The sequence below is a fragment of the Gigantopelta aegis genome, chromosome 2 (assembly GCF_016097555.1).
Source record: "Gigantopelta aegis isolate Gae_Host chromosome 2, Gae_host_genome, whole genome shotgun sequence".
In the NCBI taxonomy this organism is placed as follows: domain Eukaryota; kingdom Metazoa; phylum Mollusca; class Gastropoda; order Neomphalida; family Peltospiridae; genus Gigantopelta; species Gigantopelta aegis.
The window spans coordinates 53,398,052-53,421,307 of record NC_054700.1 but is presented as its reverse complement, the minus strand read 5'-3'; the positions used below and the strand labels follow the sequence as shown (position 1 = coordinate 53,421,307).

Genomic DNA, 23,256 nt, shown 5'->3' with positions numbered 1-23,256 from the left:
ATCGGCTAATGGATTTTTTGTTGGGCGGCTAAAAACAAACATTTTTTAAAAATTTTGATGTAGTCTTAAGAGAAGAAACTGCTATATTTTCCCATTAGTAACAAACCGGCCTCGGTGGCGTCGTGGTTAGGCCATCGGTCTACAGGCAAGACTCAGTGGGTAGGTGTAAACCACTTACACCGACCAGTGATCCGTAACTGGCTCAACAAAGCATGGCCTGGTTCAACAAAGGCCATGCTTTGTGCTATCCTGCCTGTGGGTAGCGCAAATAAAAGATCCCTTGCTGCTAATCGGAAAGAGTAGCCCATGTAGTGGTGACAGCGGGTTTTAAATCACTGATCCCATGACTTGCACATTTTAGGTAGTACTAAACCAAAACACTTCTGGCTGCATCAAAGTTCGAAGTGCACCCAATCTTTGATAGAGCTGTTAATACCTCAAGTCCTAAGATTGGTGATCAATTTGAGCGTGTTGGTTGGTTGTTCATCTGGTCGGGAAAAATAAAGTATGCAGTTTTATTTCATCTAGTACCACTGTGTCAAGTAGCCCTGTACTTGAAACATGTATGAGGTACCTGTAACAAAAAATACTCAACATTGTGTGCGGAACTAGGATAGTCACAGACGCTACACATTATTTACATTATTAGATTCACTGTAAGGGTGAGGGGTGTTAGTATTTATATCCATGGTGTACATCTCGATTGATACGCTGCAGGTTGGGGAGTTTTAGCCACATGTGTTACTATTGTCGTCTATGGGATTTGATTTGATGGTATACACCCTGTAATAAAATTCTAAAAGCCTCGATTACCTTGAGAGTGATGAGCATGGACAGAAACTTCTTCTTGTCTCCGATCAGCATACACTGACTGACACACGGCAGACATTCCTTCACTGCTTCCTCTATCGGGATCGGGGCCACGTTCTCCCCACCAGCTGTGATGATCAGCTCTAGAAAATAAAACAAGTCAGTTTTTATATTACAGTCAATCAATGAAGATTATGGAGCCCAGTGGTACATGAAGTTAACTCGAAGAGTGATTCAGTTTTTCAATTAACTTGGGCATACCCATAAGCATACGAGAGGGGTGGGAGGCACGGGGGGGCAGTTGCATCCCCCAAATCATCAAATGTGGGCAAAAACAAAAAAAACAAATTCAGAGATATATTGTTAAAATATTCAATTGAATTTAATCAAAAGATTTGACAGCAATTATTTTTTCACTGTGAAAGCATGAACCAAAAAAAAGAAAGAAAGCAATGTGCACACTATTGTATGACACTCTACAGTCATAAAGTGTGCACATTGTTGTTTCATTCATAACTGCCTTTCAAGTCTATCTTGAATTTACTTTCATTTTCTGGCTTAGAATATGAAAATCTCTATAACCAAGGCATTTCTTGGCATAGTAATGTTTTGTAGTACCTCAATATCGCTTTGTATCTAAAAGAAACATTCTAAGGAAGGAAGGAAATGGTTTATTTAACGACGCACTCAACACATTTTATTTATGGGCTATAAGGCGTCAGACATATGGTGAAGGACCACATAGATATTGAGGGAGGAAACTTGCTGTTGCCACTTCATGGGCTACTCTTTTCAATTAGCAGCAAGGGATCTTTTATATGCACCATCCCACAGACAGGATAGTACATACCACAACCTTTGTTACACCAGTTGTGGAGCACTGGCTGGAATGAGAAATAGCCCAATGGGTCCACCGATATCCTAGACTGACCATGCATCAAGCTAACACTTTACCACTGGGCTACGTCCAGCCCAGCATTGTAAGAGTACTGCTATTTAATCAATACATGTCCCCTACGGGGGGGGGGGGGGGGGGCGGGCGGCTCTAGGTTCACAGGACATAACATGTGAATGATGGATAAATTCCATTTGTGACAGAGTTAGGGCCCTTGAATAACTTCCTATGCAAGTCAAAACTTGATATGGCCATGACCAGCCTCGGTGGTGTTGTGGTTAAGCCATTGGATATAAGACTGGTAGGTACAGGGTTCGCAGCCCGTTACCGGCTCCCACTCAAAGCGAGTTTTAATGACTGAATGGGTATGTGTAAGACAATTACACCCTTTTCTCCCTCACTAATCACTAACAAACTAACAACTAACAACTAACAGCAACTAACAGACTAACAACTAACAACTAACCATCTGTCCTGGACAGACAGCCCAAATAGCTGAGGTGTGTGTCAAGGACAGTGTGCATGAACCTTAATTGGATATAAGCACGAAAATAAGCTGAAATAATAGTAGTTATTTACTAGCCCAACATTGATTATCACTAGCCATGCAGTCTTTTGATGGAGAAAACAAATGGTAGTAACTTAAAAATTTATATATCTCAATTTAGACTAAAGACTGAGTCAATAGATTTTGCCGTTGGGTGGCAGATTTGGTTTCCTACCTTTAATTCTGCCTGTGATGAAGAGAAAGCCGTCTTTGTCTATGCGTCCAAGATCCCCTGTCAACAGGTATCCATCGCTGTCTAATGTCTCCTTCGTCTTCGCCTCCTCCTCCAGGTACCCCATGAAGACATGGCGACCATACATACACACCTAGAAAGGACAGGAACATATATTCAATTGAACTCCTGCAGCTCAAACTTAATGTCGGCTATGACAGCTATTGTTATTACTGCAGTATGAATTGCCATAGGTCAACAACTTTACTGATGACAATTTTTTGTCATGGGATAAACATTTACTGCTGTCAGATAAAGGGATTTTCCTCCTGTCTTGGACAAAAGATTTTTTTTTTGTTTAACGATACCACTGGAGCACATTGATTAATTGGCCTTCTCTAAAACTTGCGCCCAAGACAGATGTGCACTACAACAGCTTGCTCTTGAAAGTGCATGTTCATTTCCATGTCCAATATGAAAGGATACTTATAATATACATGTATATATACATGTATATATATATCTATATATATATATATATATATATATACACATATATATATACATATACATATACATATACATATACATATACAATACATATACATATACATATACATATATATATATATAATATCTTACATTTTCAGTGCAATCAAAGTATGTGATATTTTTTAGATCACATACTTTAAGAATTTGATAAATTAGATGTAAATTAGTCGAGGTCTCGGCACTAGGTTTATTGACATTTAAGCAAATGTACTTGGGTGACACTCCATGATTGACGTATGCATTCATAGTCAAATAAAAACATTTCAGTGGCAATTTGACACTGAAAGCTGTCCAGCATTCAGAAAACTAAAAACATTAGCCATAACTTTATTTTGATGTAAGGACATCCAAAATGACGTCATTCGAGTTTGACATCATTTCCATTCAAAAATACACCGCGCCACATATTCTTACATCTAGTAATGGCGGACTGGAATTAAAGTTGCGTGTACAGTTCACAAAAACACGTTGTATTACGCTTGAGCTTATATGATAAAGAGATTATTACCCTCGTGTATTTCGGTATCGTCAATATCATATATTAGGAATAAAAATAATGTATTATGCTCGCATAATACAATTTTTATTCCTAATATATGATATTGATGATACCGAAAAACACTCTGGTAATAACCTCCTCCTCCCCCTCCCTCCCTCCCTCCCTCCCTCCCTCCCTCCATCCATATATATATATATATATATATGTTATATAAAGAAAAAGTCAGAAGCCTCCTTTAAGTCATATATCCCTCTTTAATTCAAATTTTCGCCTATTCAGGCTTCATCAGGGAAATCTGTCAACGAAAATTTGAATTAAAGAGGGATATATGACTTTTAAAGGAGGCTTCTGACTTTTTCTTTATATAACATATTTTATCTCAAGCCCCCTTGCTACTTTAGAGGAGAGGTGCCAGCAACACAGAAGGATTTTCTCATTCGTGTACACACACACACACACACACACACACACACACACACACACACACACACACACACACACACACACACACACACACACACACACACACACACACACACACACACAAAGTCAGACCTCGTTACAACGACATTTACACAATCCAACCACAAATTGTCAGGAACGAACATACACCAATGTTATTCTGTTCATTACACCAGAATTCACACCTTCCGACACCAACAGAGCAAATTAGGAACAGACCTGCATCTAACGTCTAAAAACACCTCTTTACAATGACATTACATAATCACAGATGCCGTAGTACGTTGGCAGTACACACAGCCATTTGGCATCCTTGATCTCATTGCAAGCCGAGAGTGTCACATGATGTCTGAGTTACCGATGTCAGCTAACTCTGTAGACATGTATTGCTTTTGAACATAAGTTTTTCGTCATTCAATTAAAGGATTAACTTCGAACAATCAAGTCTATTAGTTTTATGTCATTTTGTAAACGAAGTAGGTACCAATCAATTAGATTGGCTGTGAATGCGCTTTGATTAATAATAATATACTTAGTATTTAATGATGGTCTGTGATCCATCCCCGTCGGTGGAACCATTGGGCTATTTCTCACTCCAGCCAATGCACCACGATTGGTATATTAAATGCTTTGGTATGTGTTATCCTGTCTGTAGGATGGTGCATATAAATGACCACTTGCTACTATTGACATCCAATAGCCGATGATTAATAAATCGATATAATGACAATTTCGATATAACTACAAAGTGACCCAGGGACGAACTTGGTCGTAACAAGGTCAGACTAATATATATATATATGTATGTTGCCAAGGTTACTGGTTTGAAATTGCTGTAAGCAGGCATAAAACTGTCATCAGTGAGCAGTTTGCCTATGGAACAAACATTTCAAAATTACTGTCGGTAATAAGTTGTTTAGTTGTACTACTAAAGCAATACATGTCTCCTACCAGGCCCGACAATTTCTTTTTTAAAATCTTCTAAATTCAAGGGCCATAACTCTGAAGTATGGATAAATTGCCATGAAAGTCAAACATGATCTATAACAGAACATGATAAAGCTATACATACAATTTCAGGCTTTCAACTCAACATCTTGAGGCATCGCAGAATAAAATTTGGAAAACAAATTTTCTTATCTCCTAATTCTGCAGTAGTGTTTGTGCACTCACCTCACCCGTTCCTTCCGCATCGGGGTTGGCGAGTTTAGTGTGGATCCCTGGCACGGAATAACCAACACTGGTTACTCTGTTCCCAGTACCCTGACGACAAAATGTATGTGGTCCTGAAAAACAAGTCATTTTCTTGGTAGTTTAGTTGAAACACATTTAATGTCTTCTAAACATAAGTGATTTTAGTATTGGTGAAGACATTAAAGCATCTCTCAACATTTTACAATACATTTACACAACTGTTTACAGTCAACATGGTAATTAAATGGGGAAAAAAGAAAATATAGAGAGGTAAAGAAGATAATTTAATTTTCATAATCAGAAGATACTAAATGAGTTGCCAGTTATTATGAAATTTATGTCATCCTAAAAATGCCTGTTTACCTGTTGATTCACACATGCCATAAATGTCCTGTATAGCTATGTTCAAACTGAGAAAGTGAAAGAAAGAGATATCATGTTTACCTGTTGATTCACTCATGCCGTAAATGTCCTGTATAGCTATGTTCAAACTGAGAAAGAAGTCGACCGTTTCCTTGGTGATGGGAGCAGCACCGGAGAAAAAAAACTTGCATCGGTCTAAACCAAGTGCCAGGCGTACCTTCTTGAAAACCAGAGTGTTGGCCAGACCCCAGCACATCGGGTAACCAGTGCTGAAAGATGCACAGATTATACTCATCAACATTTATTTAGGGCCAGTAGATATTTGACATTTACCTTACCACGGTTCTTACACTTCAAAAAACATAAAAACATGAAAATATTAAATCACTGAACAAATTGTTGTCGGAATTTAACACAGGTTATGAGGACAATTAAAAGTAAAGATGTGAAAAAAAATAAACCACCAAATTTTTGGCCAACATTTCCAAGACACTACAATTTAATGCTTTTTTCAGGAGATTAAAATCATAAAAATTCAAGGATATTCCAGGACACGTAAAAACCCTGCTTACGGCAGATCATTAAAAAAAAAGAGAGAAATACTGCAGGTTCTAAAACAAATTTAATTAATGTTCTTTAATAAAGTTTGGAATGTTCCGCTTAGGAATTTTTAAAGACTATTTGCGTGAAAGTAAAAGTAGGAATAACACTTTGTACTCGTTATTGGGAATACAAATGTATACAGTAAATAGAGATTGTTATACGAGCTTGTGTCGTACTGATTTTACGAAATGAGTGAGAGCGAGGGTAATACATGAATCCTGACACGAGTTTAGTACAATCAGTACGACTCACACGCGAGTAATAATTTCTTTATCATCCATATTATTATAGTTGTTTTCTTTATGAATAACAAGACCCAACTCAAAATGTTTCAGCCACAACTAGAAGGTGACTACGAAATGATGTCATATTTCAAATGCACAGTCTGAGCTAGAACTAAAGAAGAATGTCATGTCATGACGTCACTTCCCAAAATTACGTCATTACACTTGTTATTACACGTGCTTCGAATGATTATTATTAACTCGGTTATGTTGAACCATATGGATAATAAAATAGATTTAAACCTTGTAGCTAATAGTTAATTATTTTTTAATGAAGTTAACCTTTAAATATGACTAATATTGAAAGAGATGTTGTCACAACTTAACGTTTGAACTATTGCAGGCAACATACTGTACACTGTATACAGTAGTCCCCAATTCATATTTCCTGCCATTTTGCACATAGCACTCACCAGAAATATTAATAGCACACAGAAAATACATTGACTGACAGTATGGCAGCTTTAATTTTTTGTTTTTCAATGGAAAATACCTTGGAATTTTGAGTTCAAAAAGTGGTTTTCAGCAAGTATTTTCTCTTGACAACAACGCCGGCATGTTGTGGTCATTCTCAGGGATTGATAGCTGATATGACAGCTAATTTGATAGCTGATTTGACAGCTGGCCATAAATGCCCATAAGTAAAAGCAACTTTATTTTTTCTAATTTTAATCAACATTAACTGATCTAAAATTCATTAAAAACCAACACGAAAATAATACTTACCAATTCAAAGTTAAATAATTCTAGATGAATGAACATATTTTAAAGAGCATGTATAATGTATAGGCATTAACTGCCATTAATCGTACCCATTCATGATGTTATAGCTCCCCCGCAGTCCAACACCCTTGGCCCATATGGCGATCTTTTTCTTCATCCCGCTTGAGTTGCGACCCACTGCAATCATCTTCTCCATCATCTTCTCCCACACGCGGGGAACCCCGAGAAATGAGGTGGGCCTCACCTCCTTCAGGGTCGTCGCTAGGGAGCCCTGTAAGGAGAGGAAACAAATGGAAAGATTAAATGGTGGCCATCAATAAACTGGAGACGGATGAAGATCCAAGTGAGTAGAAGGAAATATTTTATTTCACGACACACTCAACACATTTTATTTATGGTTATATGGCGTCGGACATATGGTTAAGGACCACACAGATATTGAGAGAGGAAACCCACTGTCGCCACTTCATGGGCTACTCTTTTCGATTAACCGTAAGGGATCTTTCATATGCACCATCCCACAGACAGGATAGTACATACCACGGCCTTTGATATACCAGTTGTGGTGCACTGGCTGGAGTGAGAAATAGCCCGATAGGTCCACCGACAGGGATTGATCCCAGACCACCTGCGCATCAATCAAATGCTTTACCACGTGACTACGTCCTGCTCTCCCATCCCCTAAGTGGGTCGATGCTGGAAGCTGATGCACACTTCTCTCCGGAACTTCCACAGTTAGAAACGTTTGTTTTCTTTATTGATACCATAGTTACTGGATGTCAAACATTTCTTTACTGACACCATAGTTACTGGATGTCAAACATTTCTTTACTGACACCATAGTTACTGGATGTCAAACATTTCTTTACTGACACCATAGTTACTGGATGTCAAACATTTCTTTACTGACACCATAGTTACTGGATGTCAAACATTTGTCAAACATTTCTTTACTGACACCATAGTTACTGGATGTCAAACATTTCTTTACTGACACCATAGTTACTGGATGTCAAACATTTCTTTACTGACACCATAGTTACTGGATGTCAAACATTTCTTTACTGACACCATAGTTACTGGATGTCAAACATTTCTTTAATGACACCATAGTTACTGGATGTCAAACATTTGTCAAACATTTCTTTACTGACACCATAGTTACTGGATGTCAAGCATTTCTTTACTGACACCATAGTTACTGGATGTCAAACATTTGTCAAACATTTCTTTACTGACACCATAGTTACTGGATGTCAAACATTTGTCAAACATTTCTTTACTGACACCATAGTTACTGGATGTCAAACATTTCTTTACTGACACCATAGTTACTGGATGTCAAACATTTGTCAAACATTTCTTTACTGACACCACAGTTACTGGATGTCAAACATTTGTCAACCATTTCTTTACTGACACCATAGTTACTGGATGTCAAACATTGGGTAATTTGGACTCGTATTCTTCACAGGATACCCATTCAAAAAATTTAATTGGAAGCATGTTAAATATTGTCAAAAAGTATTTGATTAAAATTCATTTAATTTTAATAACAAGACTTTAAATCAAATATTTTAATGCAATGAATGTTTTAAATTTTTAAAAAGGGTTTTCTTAACTTATGGGCTGCTATGATAATCAAATAGATAAAAAAAAATGTCTGTTACTAAAATTCAAACTTTATTAACTACTGTAGCTTCACAGCAAATATTTTAATGTAATGAAAGTTTTAAATTTTCAAGAAGGGTTTTAGTCATGACTGCCAGTTATTTTCACCAATCATAAGTTTCCCCAATTGGTTTTCGTTCTCAGTCTGAAAACAAGATCCAAGCTAAACACTATACTTATAATTACATTACATTATAATTAAAGCAAACACATTTTAGGAAACCAGTTCAGCAGCAAATCATTAAACAAAATGAAGTTCTAGGAACTAAAATAAAATCTTAATATTTAAAAAAAAAGTTTTTAGAATAATAAACATCTTAAAAAGCATAATTCCAATAATTAGTGAAAAAACAGGGGTCAGTGAAGTGTATAAACCTTTAACAGTGGCTTTAAAAAAAAAAGTTTTTAATAGTAATAAACTTGATAAAATCATACATACATACATAGTGTGGATTGAGCCCCAATAGTAGGTTGTACCCTCCAATCTAAAATCCTGACTACGCCAGAGACCAGTAATTTATTTCTAAAAAATTAATTATATTAAAAGAAAAGACTATCCTAAAACCACCGATTTCAATAATAATAATAAATAAAAAATAATAAAAAAAAATTAAATATTCAAAGAAAAAACCCTGAATAATAAACTGTGAAAACGAACCCTGAGAGCATCGGGCTGTGCAAAATACACCGAGCCTCCACAAGCCATGGAGATGTAGATGTCCAGCATCTGGGCGGCCACGTGACTCAGGGGCAGGTAACTCACCATCACCTCGTGACCAAACGTCAGGTCTACGGCTTTGCAGGAAACCACTGCATTCCAAGTTATCTGAAAAAAAACAACAAAACAGGGCGGGATTTACCTCAGTTGGTCGAGTGTTCATTTGGAGTGCTTGCAACACAGGATCGAACCATCTCGGTAGATACATTCAAATGATTGGTGGGGGGTTTTCTCGTTCCAACCACAGACATCGAAATAAGCATTGTGTCTGGTAACTTATTTACAGGTTATCACAAAATATAGCCTGGTAACCTACAGGTTACCACAACTACATTGTATATCAAAGTTAGAATTGAATTCCTGTTACTACTAATTTTAACAGACATTCTGAAATTGTATTGGTGCGCGCGAACATCGGGAAACAAAATCCAGAAGTAAATTTATCTAGTGGGCGCTGCTTAAACACGGATTGCCGAGATTGCTTGCAATTGCACAAGTGCACACAAACATCGGTGCAATTTTGTATGAGAAAACGAAACGCTTATCTCCTAAATCTTTTCTTATCTCCTAAATTCAAGGGCCATATTATAGAGTAATCAATAGTCGCACACGTCACATTTTTTATTCTTACCTCGTAAATTCAAGGGCCATATTATAGAGTAATCAATATTCGCACATGTTAAAAAAAATTCTACAGCTCGAGAGCACCCGTGAACCATTGACATCACATTTATAAACAAATGATAAAACAACACTTCCCGGTCTGTTAAAAGAATCTGTCTAAAGTAAAAAACATTTTGGTAAGTGATTTACATTATTTGTTTTTTTTTCATCAGTGAAAAGTCAGTTTTCTCTATTGCCAAACATGTAAATAGAATTGAGTGTGCGACTGTTGTTTTACGTAGCACGCCAAGAGGATTCTATTTAAAAACTTGCTTTGGCAAATGAATTCGGCAGTAAATATTAATAACAAATAGCGTGCTACATATTTAAGGAAATAATATTTGTTTTATTTATTTGCGGTTACACTTGTTTACTTTACTGTTTGTTCTTTGGTGCGCGACTATTGATTACTCCAGGATACCTCTGTGAAAAATGGGTACCGTATTTGACCGGAAATAAGCCCATGTCTTTGAATAAGCCCCCCTCCGTTCTGATTGCATTTAAGAAATTAGGCCCTCATTCGTAAATAAGCCCACCCCCAACTTCGTCACCTTATAAATAACATGAAATTGCAAGTTTGCTCAAAGTTCATTTAAAAGGGCATACCTCCTGCAGATAATTAAACACAAATGTAACACAATATTTTACCACCAGTGAGATTTGGCAGTCTAACAATAACAGTGTGTAACATTGTTTTCAATTTCATGCCTGCAGTATTTCTTTGAAGTATCCAAGCCCAAGTCTGAACTAAAACCAATGTCTATTTTTACCACCACACTGGGTCCGCAGTTAATGCTAATTAAGCAAATACCTTATTCTGATTGGCTAAGAACAATGACCTTAGATTGACAATTCTGCCTGTGTCAGAAATGTGTGTATACGCTATTGAGTTTGTTGTTAATTGCTGTTGTTTTAAGTCTTCTCAGCATTAATTTTTTGATGTAAATAAACAGCACTGGTAAGTAATTGCAAATGGAACACTAATTAATAGATGTGCTACTGAACGTTTTTTGTTTTCTTCCTAGTTCATTTAAGTATTGTTATTTATTTTAATTATTATTATTAAAAAGTTAAGAAATGAAAACGAAAACAAGTAAGATGGCTATAAATATGTAACTGTTATAATAATTTTACAGTGATCTGATTTTGGTGTATGTGTAAACTCACATTATCATGGCTAAGCATTACACCTTTTGGGTTGCCCGTCGTTCCAGACTGAAAAACAAACACAACATTTATTAGCATATACATAATACATGTAGTTTATTTTGTTGTTTATGCATCAAAGTATTTTCTAAAAAAATATTAGGTTAACGCATTGAATTCTTTTTTAGTATGTATATTTGTACTTTATTGATTAAACTAACATGAAAACATTTGGACAGCCAGTACATATTCTTAATGACAGTTAATACGGATGTGTAATAAACATTGCATCGTGACCTACCTGTACAGTTATATAAAAAACACAAATCTCCATTTAAAACTTACATGCACACAATACAAACATACCGTGATCACCTTTCATAAATATGGTTTAACCTGTACATATAAAAACATACAATGATAATCATTGTACGTATACAAACATACAATGATCACCTTGTACATATACAAACATACAATGATCACCATGTACATAGACAAGCATACAATGATCACCGTGTACATATACACACATACAATGATCACTATGTACATAGACAAGCATACAATGATCACCGTGTGCATATACACACATATAATGACCACTGTGTGCATAGACAAACATACAATGATCACCATGTACATAGACAAACATACAATGATCACCATGTACATAGACAAACATATAGACAAATATACAATGATCACCATGTACATAGACAAACATACAATGATCACCATGTACATAGACAAACATACAATGATCACCATGTACATAGACACACATACAATGATCACCGTGTACATACACAAACATACAATGATCACCGTGTACATATACAAACATACAATGATCACCGTGTACATATACAAACATACAATGATCACCTTGTACATAGACACACATACAATGATCACCGTGTATATATACAAACATACAATGATTACAGTGTACATACACACATACAATGATCACCGTGTACATATACAAACATACAATGATCACCTTGTACATATACAAACATACAATGATCACCATGTACATAGACAAGCATACAATGATCACCGTGTACATATACACACATACAATGATCACCGTGTACATATACACACATACAATGATCACCATGTACATAGACAAACATACAATGATCACCATGTACATAGACAAACATACAATGATCACCATGTACATAGACAAACATACAATGATCACTGTGTACATAGACACACATACAATGATCACCGTGTATATATATACAAACATACAATGATCACAGTGTACATATACAAACATACAATGATCACCGTGTACATATACAAACATACAATGATCACCTTGTACATAGACACACATACAATGATCACCGTGTATATATACAAACATGCAATGATCAGTGTACATATACAAACATACAATGATCACCATGTACATAGACAAGCATACAATGATCACCATGTACATATACACACATGCAATGATCACCATGTACATAGACAAGCATACAATGATCACCGTGTACATATACACACATACAATGATCACCATGTACATATACACACATACAATGATCACCATGTACATAGACAAGAATACAATGATCACTGTGTACATATACACACATACAATGATCACCATGTACATAGACAAACATATAGACAAACATACAATGATCACCATGTACATAGACAAACATACAATGATCACCATGTACATATACAAACATACAATGATCACCATGTACATATACAAACATACAATGATCACCATGTACATATACACACATACAATGATCACCTATGTACATATACACACATACAATGATCACAGTGTACACATACAAACATACAATGATCACCGTGTACATATACAAACATACAATGATCACCTTGTACATATAAAAACATACAATGATCACCATGTACATAGACAAGCATACAATGATCACCGTGTAGATACACACATACAATGATCACCGTGTACATATACACACATAAAATGATCACCATGTACATAGACAACATATAGACAAACATACAATGATCACCATGTACATAGACAAACATACAATGATCACCATGTAAATAGACAAACATACAATGATCACCATGTACACAGACAAACATACAATGATCACCTATGTACACAATTGTTTGAGAAATGTAAAACATGAAATAAATACCTGCCGAATGTTCTATTTTAAGAACTTACAGTGTAGATGAGTGTGGAGCATCTGTTAGGTGACTGTGCATTCAGTCTGGACATGAGGGTGTCATCTGGAACGTCTCCTCCCAGTTGCATAAACTCTGCCCACTGGAAAACAAGTGAAGAAGTTTAACTAGGTCAAGAATTAAAAATCAGCATCATTTGCTTCCAGTCTCATAAACTCTGCTCATTGGAACTCAATTAAAAAAGTTCAATTAGGTCAAGCAAGAATGCAGAAAACTTAAGATGTTTTTCTCAGATTCATGACTACTTAACTGGACCTCAAACTAATGGCATTTCCCCCTTGGAACAATGGACTTGTCCAAACACACCAAAAGCCAATGGAATTGCTTAAAATCTTGCAATATGAGCCAGTTCTGGTAATCAGGATTTCTCCCATTGTATAAAATGAGTATGGTGCCATATCCAATTTTTTTGCAGATTTTTTTTTTTTAAGTTAACCTTTTGACAAAATTAATGAATCTTATCATTACTGTATGATTTTTCTAACCCTAACCATAAACTTAACTCATTTTCTTTCTATGGGGAGGCCTCCCCTCCCCCCACCCCAAGTTGACTGGATGCATTCAATTACATAGCGCCGTACCTAAAAATTTCTTTCTGGCAGAAACACTGGGTAATGCAATAGAAGCTTCCTTCTTTTCCCTTATGGTCTGGACATTCCAGATGAAAATACCATCAGTTTGATGTTGGTTAAGTTTCAAAGAAATTTAAAATGTGCGTATGATGTTAGATGTAAAATTAGTTTTATCCAATAACAAGGATGACAATGATGTACAGTGAAACCTGTCTAATCCGGACCCTGACCAAACCGGAGTCCTGCCAAAATCAGCCAAGTTTCATGGTCCCTAATTTTCTAATTTCTACAATGTGACTCTCTAACCCTTATCCTGCCACATTCTTTTTGCTAAATTTAAAGAATTTTCATCTGTTCTACATTTCTAGTAATTTTATTACAATACATGGACATTTTAACATGAAATTACACCCATATATACCATAATGATCCACCTACGTAATGATAGCATTTTGTAGATGGTTATTTTATTTATGTTACCATGGCAACAGCTGCAAATTTCAATATACAATTTTTTCATTAATAATTAAGAAAACATGAATAAAACACTACTATTTTTTTCTTTTAATTTAAGTGTATGCTGTGATTTATTAACCATACTGCTTGATGTAAAGAAAAAATTGACATTTCAGCATAAAATTACACACATATATACTAAGAATATCCACCTACGTAATGCTAACATTTTATAGTCAGTTATATTGTTTATGTTACCATGGCAACAGCTGCAAATTTCAATATACCATAGTTTCATTAATAATTATGAAAACTTTAATTAAAAACTAATATTTGTCTTTTAATTTAAGTCTATGCTGTGATTTATTAACCATACTGCTTGATGTAAAGAAAAAATTAAGTCGACAACCGCGTTTTTTCAGAAAAATAGGGTCAGATGCGCATTCGGCTATCAATGCATTTTTGTAAATTATGAACATAATTTCCAACATTAACTATTATACATTTCTGGTAATATTATTAAAATCAGTTGACATTTCAGCATGAAATTACACTCATATATACTAAGAATATCCACCTACGTAACGGTAACATTTTATAGTCAGTTATATTATTTATGTTACCATGGCAACACCTGCAAATTTCAATATACCATATTTTTATTAATAATTATGAAAACTTTAATTAAAAACTAATATATATTTTTCAATTTAAGTCTATGCTGTGATTTATTAACCATACTGCTTGATGTAAAGAAATAATTAAGTCGACAACCACGGTTTTTCTGAAAAATAGGGTCAGATGCGCATTTTTTTGTAAATTATGAACATTAACTATCATACATTTCTGGTAATATTATTAAAATCAGTTGACATTTCAGCATGAAATTATACACATATATACTAAGAATATCCACCTACATAACGCTAAGATTTTATAGTCAGTTATATTATTTATGTTACCATGGCAACACCTGCAACTTTCAATATACCATTTTTTATTAATAATTATGAAAACTTTACTTTAAAACTAATATTTTGCTTTTAATTTAAGTCTATGGTGTGATCTATTAACCATACTACTCGATTTAGAAAAAGAATTAAGTAGATAGCCAATTTTGTTTTTAAATAATAGGGTCAAATGCACATACTACCATCAACGCATTTTTGTAACTTGTGGACATTGTGTCCAACATTACCTAGACACTAAAAATATGTATACTATCTCTATTACTTTATATATCTTTGTCAAATGACACAAGATTTTAAAAAAGGTATATGCCCTTTCACTTCCTGTCATTTTCAAATGAACATAATTAATTCTGTTACCATGGTAACCAATGCAAAAAGAGGAACCGTTTCCCATATGAAATGTTTTAAATGAATTTATTTGAATACAAATCACCGTATAATGATGTAATAATAAGCTCCCAGCTGTTTACAAGAGATGGGTGAAAATTGTTAATTCTGTTACCACGGTAACCAGTGCAAAACAAAACAAATTTCTAAAAAAAATATCATTTTCAAGGACTGAGAAAAAACAACAATGTATAGTGACATAATTTTACTATGTCTGTAGGAAAGATATATAAAGCTTATTAATTCTGTTACCATGGTAACCAGTTCAAAACTATATGTTACCATGGTACCCAGATCGAAACTGTTACCATGGTAACCAATGCAAACTATTGGTTACCATGGTAAGGTATGTAAAACTGGAAACTATTTGCTGTGTGCATTCAACTTTTGGGTCATACAGTCAAAAGTAAAGGACACCAGTAATCAATAATTTGAGGGTACTTGAAAACTCCACATCATAACTGCCGCAACTAGGTGGTTATTGGGTTTGGAATCTTTTTAAATTGGACACTGTATTTCATGTACACACTTTAAGCAGCAGCTATCTTACTATAATCATTCTAAAAATTATTAAAACGTATCCATTAATTCCCAAGATTTTAGGGTACATAATTTTACCCTTCATACCCTCTGGCAGAAACCCTGGACACTGATATTAGAATAATAGAAATAGTAAAAAGTATTTTATGCATTTCCGTAATTTATTGTGACACAAGATACTTGCCATAGTGCTTCACACGGTCACAATTGTAAAAAAAAAAAAAAAATGTCCATTCATCTAAAAAATGTTTTAAACCCACAAACAAACATCAACATGTGAGCCCTAATTAAAATTCAATATGTACCGTATACATAATGTGTATCCAGTGTTGAACACTTATGCATGATACAAAATAGATCTAAACGGTCACCTGAGTAAATTGCTGACCACAACTACCAAACACATGGAGTGCGGAGCACCCATTTTCCTAGGGGGATTAAAATGACCAAATTCATGGTTTTGGGTTTTCCATGGGTGAGAGCAACTACCAAATAAATTTGGTTGGAAGTGGTCTAGTATTTCTGAAAACATAATAAGTTTAAATGCATTTGTCTATATGATAGATGGTTTAATGAATTTGTCTCCTACCTGAGGGGGGGGGGGGGGGGGGGGGCAGGGGACACGACATTAACAAAATTCGCAAAATTGATATTTGTATGGTATTCCTGGACACGATAATTGGCTTAATTTAACTTATTTGTGCCCCACCTTTAGGAGAAGGGTAGAATGACCAAATTCACAAGGAAATGGGTGACGAATATGCAATTTCTATATAACTATTGTGATCTCCATCCCCACCTAGGGGACATTCACAAGTTATATACACTGGTCATCTATTTGCCTTTATATATTATTTGAATACTATCCAGGTATAGCATTTCGGGCAAATGAGCTGGCCTAAAACCTTTTCACCATGTATTTCCATCATTTTACTCTGACACAATATTAGTTGTAATCCATGTAAAAATATGTAGTGATTCATTTGCAACCCTATATAGCTGTTCATGGCTGTAACTAGGATTTAAACAATGAATCAATGAGCATGGAAGGTGCAAGACACCATTTTGTGGTCATTTCAGGAAGGTTACATACTTAAAACATCAGTATCAATAAACTATTTTTATATTCCCCCCCCCCCCCCCCCCCCCCCCAAATGCATTCCTCCCACACCAGGGGCGGGATGCAGCCCAGTGGTAAAGGGCAGCTGGTTTGGGATTGATTCCCATCGGTGGGCTCACTGGGCTATTTCTCGTTCCAGCCAGTGCTCCATGACATGGTATATCAAAGGCTGCAGTATGTACTATCCTGTCTTTGGGATGGTGTATATAAAAGATGCCTTGCTACTAATGGAAAAATGTTGGGGGTTTTCTCTCTAAGACTACTAGTATGTCAAAATTACCAAATGTTTGACATCCAATAGCCGATGATTAATAAGTGTGCTCTAGTGGTGTCGTTAAATAAAAAATAAAACACACACACACACACCATTGCCTCTACCCGTTAGCTCAGACCCTGCTGTTTGGCAGTAAAGCTAATATGAATAATAATTGTTGTTATCTAGATTCAGGGATTTTCGTTCAACTCTGGCAGAAATCTGCCTGCATCCCCAACAAAAATGAGAGCCCGTACGCTTAGGCCTATGCCGATTCATTTTTTATTTTTATTTTAATTTTGGGCCCTGTCGCTTAGGCCCTTGGAGAGGGAGGTCAGAATGTGTTTATGTGTGGCACAAAATGTAGTTGGAACTGATTAAAAAAAATTTAAGAAGTCAAAAACATGAAACGTTTATGCGTGACGCACAGTAGTCCGAGCAGACTAGAAAATGTGCTCCCTACCGCAATAGGTCACTTGAGATGTCACATAAGTAAATGTTTAAAACATTATTATCGGAATCATGAATTTATATTTGTGCAACTTCTTCTGACATGTTTATTGACGGAGTGAAAGAAGAAGAAATCACTGGCAGTTGGTCCCGCGAAGTATTGTATCTGGGTCAACTGTCGATAATATAGGTCAACTACACTTCGAAGTTTTTGCAATTTTTCTTTGATATTTTTATCAATATAGGATTGTTTTTTTATTTGTGATTATTACATCCTGAATACAACATTTTAATTGCATTAAATAATTTGTTTAACGATTTTTGAGACAAAAACAATGTTTCGGGTCGTTGCCTACACAACAGTGTCCGCCCTGCTAAAGTATGTGGAATGTTTTTCTTTTTAATTGTTATTTTAAAAAATTTAGTTATCACCGTATTTTTAAAATAAAAACGTGATTACTTACTCTGAATCTATTGCAAACCATTATTCTACTGTAATTTTCACATTTTATATAGGTCCATATAGTTACCGAACTATTTTTTGGGGGGTGTTGCGTAACACGAAAAAGGACCGTTTCAATGTTCTAAAAAACGGTCGATAACTGTTGCATGGAAAAAAATTGGACCTCGCGGTAAGGGTGTGTATACCCCGACGCATCCACACCAATTGGTACCGTACAGGCCTGATGTACTAATCATAAGCGTACGGGATCCCGTTTTGTTTTGTAGGGGTGGGAGAGGGAGAAGGGCAGGGTAATTTGTGCCCGAATTAAACGAAAAACCACCAATTAAAAAACAACATTTATTAGTTTTAGCGTTACTCCAAACCAGCTATATATATAATATAGGGTTTCAAACGAAGCACTACACAATTTTACATGGATTTAATTACAACTAGTATTGTGGCTACTAGTACATGATGAAAAGGTTTCAGGCCAGCTCAATTTGCCCGAATGTCTCTGTCGTATTCGCCCAAATTTTAGATTTTGGTACTAATAAATTTATCAAAATACAATAGATCCAACAGTGCAACACAACTACAGTTTACCTCATGATGATTAATTTATCTTTATAACATTTGCAGATATGTGTGCAGGGAATGGGGGGTCGACCTCCCCGCCCTTTTCCGGTCCCTGCTCGAGCAGATTTAAAAAAAAAAATTCAATACATATTCCGGCAGAGCATTACAGAAATCCCCTATAAACTTCGCTCTCCAGACACCCCTACCTAAAATCCCAGCACACATGCCTGATTTTTAAAAGATTGTCATCCATCATACAACATTATTACAAAACATTCACTGCTTATATACGCTTATTCATAAAAAGCCATGCATGGCACCCACCACCCCCCCTCCCCCACCAAATCCTTGGATCCGTGACTGGTACAGTAATAAAAACAAAAAACCGGTGGCGCCACATAATTATGTATGACACGCAACGAGAATGTTTTGTGATTGGTTATTGAAAATAATGTAGGTCACGGTATTCTGCAGACTACTTCAGCAGATATTCGTAACCTATCGTTTGTAATTCATTTTTTTTTAAATGAGAACAAATATATATCCACTCAGTAGTGATTAATACTAATGTGAATGTTGAAAAGGAAAAACTGGCAGAAAAACAACACACAACAAAATCAACGATGAACACCGAGCACATGTGCGTATTCGATCATATAGTCGACGTAACTGTTCAAGTAAACATAGCTAGTTAGACTATCGTCTGCTGTAGTATAAGTAACCACGTTGTAATTATTAATGAAAACAGTTAGCCGCACATGCAAGCAATGTGTACTACTGCTGTCAAATTGTATGGCGGGAAATGTGCTGTCACATGACCTGTTGTTTATAAATAGAAACAGGGAAATGGCGCTTTTCGACGACTGTTTATGCCGTCGGATTACAATTATTTGATTGTGTTTGTACCTTTTTTAGGCATTAAAAGTGATACTTTTTCTAATTTAATGCAACTGTCATAATGTAGTTCATATATAATAGTATATTATGACAACTTTGTAGAGATAAAAGAAACCGCTACCAAAAAAACAAGAAACTATAACAAACAATAGCACGCGCCATTTGACGGGTCATTTTTGTTTTTAAAAAAACATAAGATGTACAACAGCAATTTAGCAAATATTTGGATATGTCATTCTAAGACTATTTATTGACATTTTCTTACTTTGTTTTTGATAAAAATGTCAACAATTAATTTAGAAAACGATTTTTAAATGAAAACAATGCAAAGTGACGTCATTGTGATGACGCTTGACGTGTATACACGTCGACGGCAGGATAAGGGCTAAACACGGGATCCTGTCTGAATCAGATAAATATTTCCCCATTGTGACAGGTTCTGCTGAACAACAACAAAAAAAAACCCTGAATAATTTTAATCTTACTGAATAAACATTTTTTTCCCTTCCAGCCACTTCGCCCGTGTACTGAACAATTGCTTTAAGGTCAGGCAAGTTGGCCTTGATCTTCAGGATTTTCTGTAGCTGCTGATTGTTTTCAACAACAATTATATTGGTCTTTGCATTGCTGGCGATAAACTCACAGGCTTCAGGTGTGTTTGTCGCATAGATTCCTGTAGATAAACCTCTGAAAATAATAATAATAATAAAAAGTATTTCACACAACATCAAATTTTCATGGTTTTGCAAAATATAAACCCATATTATATACAGTACTTAAATTTATGGATCGAAAAGGTGGTATTATCAGTGGCAGATCTAAGGGGGGCCACTCGAGCCCACCCTAAATTTTGCATCAGCTATATTTTTCTTTTCTTTTCGGAAATGATTGTGGCCTTTGGCCACATTTAACTGCCCAATATTTATTCAGTAAATGAAGTGGATCAGCCTTCCCCCCCCCCCCCCCCCCCCAACAAATGGATTTTCTGGATCCACCACTGATTATATAATTATACATGTACACATTTTATATTTATTTTGTAAACAATATTTATTCAGTAAATGAAGTGGATCAGCCTATATAAACATCTCTCCGTTTGATTACATTACATACTGTATCAAATTAAACAATATTTATTCAGTAAATGAAGTGGATCAGCCTATATAAACATCTCTCCGTTTGATTACATTACATACTGTATCAAATTAAACAATATTTATTCAGTAAATGAAGTGGATCAGCCTATATAAACATCTCTCCGTTTGATTACATTACATACTGTATCAAATTAAACAATATTTATTCAGTAAATGAAGTGGATCAGCCTATATAAACATCTCTCCGTTTGATTACATTACATACTGTATCAAATTAAACAATATTTATTCAGTAAATGAAGTGGATCAGCCTATATAAACATCTCTCCGTTTGATTACATTACATACTGTATCAAATTAAACAATATTTATTCAGTAAATGAAGTGGATCAGCCTATATAAACATCTCTCCGTTTGATTACATTACATACTGTATCAAATTAAACAATATTTATTCAGTAAATGAAGTGGATCAGCCTATATAAACATCTCTCCGTTTGATTACATTACATACTGTATCAAATTAAACAATATTTATTCAGTAAATGAAGTGGATCAGCCTATATAAACATCTCTCCGTTTGATTACATTACATACTGTATCAAATTAAACAATATTTATTCAGTAAATGAAGTGGATCAGCCTATATAAACATCTCTCCGTTTGATTACATTACATACTGTATCAAATTAAACAATATTTATTCAGTAAATGAAGTGGATCAGCCTATATAAACATCTCTCCGTTTGATTACATTACATACTGTATCAAATTAAACAATATTTATTCAGTAAATGAAGTGGATCAGCCTATATAAACATCTCTCCGTTTGATTACATTACATACTGTATCAAATTAAACAATATTTATTCAGTAAATGAAGTGGATCAGCCTATATAAACATCTCTCCGTTTGATTACATACTGTATCAAATTAAACAATATTTATTCAGTAAATGAAGTGGATCAGCCTATATAAACATCTCTCCGTTTGATTACATTACATACTGTATCAAATTAAACAATATTTATTCAGTAAATGAAGTGGATCAGCCTATATAAACATCTCTCCGTTTGATTACATTACATACTGTATCAAATTAAACAATATTTATTCAGTAAATGAAGTGGATCAGCCTATATAAACATCTCTCCGTTTGATTACATTACATACTGTATCAAATTAAACAATATTTATTCAGTAAATGAAGTGGATCAGCCTATATAAACATCTCTCCGTTTGATTACATTACATACTGTATCAAATTAAACAATATTTATTCAGTAAATGAAGTGGATCAGCCTATATAAACATCTCTCCGTTTGATTACATTACATACTGTATCAAATTAAACAATATTTATTCAGTAAATGAAGTGGATCAGCCTATATAAACATCTCTCCGTTTGATTACATTACATACTGTATCAAATTAAACAATATTTATTCAGTAAATGAAGTGGATCAGCCTATATAAACATCTCTCCGTTTGATTACATTACATACTGTATCAAATTAAACAATATTTATTCAGTAAATGAAGTGGATCAGCCTATATAAACATCTCTCCGTTTGATTACATTACATACTGTATCAAATTAAACAATATTTATTCAGTAAATGAAGTGGATCAGCCTATATAAACATCTCTCCGTTTGATTACATTACATACTGTATCAAATTAAACAATATTTATTCAGTAAATGAAGTGGATCAGCCTATATAAACATCTCTCCGTTTGATTACATTACATACTGTATCAAATTAAACAATATTTATTCAGTAAATGAAGTGGATCAGCCTATATAAACATCTCTCCGTTTGATTACATTACATACTGTATCAAATTAAACAATATTTATTCAGTAAATGAAGTGGATCAGCCTATATAAACATCTCTCCGTTTGATTACATTACATACTGTATCAAATTAAACAATATTTATTCAGTAAATGAAGT

The 23,256-nt window shown here is 34.8% G+C and overlaps 1 protein-coding gene across 2 annotated transcripts in view; it reads right to left on the bottom strand.

The window, feature by feature from the left end:
* LOC121387085 (long-chain-fatty-acid--CoA ligase ACSBG2-like) overlaps positions 1-23,256 on the bottom strand; it is a 41,689-nt gene that overhangs the window by 4,662 nt on the left and 13,771 nt on the right. The window contains exons 5-14 of one of the 2 annotated variants that reach the window (XR_005959783.1): positions 20,687-20,888; positions 13,515-13,616; positions 11,324-11,371; positions 9,434-9,601; positions 7,194-7,375; positions 5,576-5,763; positions 5,111-5,223; positions 2,428-2,578; positions 814-953; positions 437-574 (exon numbers count right to left, since the gene is read on the bottom strand). Coding sequence is in view for 1 of the 2 variants with exons in the window: in XM_041518109.1 (XP_041374043.1) it covers positions 814-953; positions 2,428-2,578; positions 5,111-5,223; positions 5,576-5,763; positions 7,194-7,375; positions 9,434-9,601; positions 11,324-11,371; positions 13,515-13,616; positions 20,687-20,888 (1,294 nt within the window). In the remaining variant the exon portion in view is untranslated. The remainder of the gene's footprint in view (positions 1-436; positions 575-813; positions 954-2,427; positions 2,579-5,110; positions 5,224-5,575; positions 5,764-7,193; positions 7,376-9,433; positions 9,602-11,323; positions 11,372-13,514; positions 13,617-20,686; positions 20,889-23,256) is intronic. The other variant, XM_041518109.1, reaches the window with a different exon arrangement.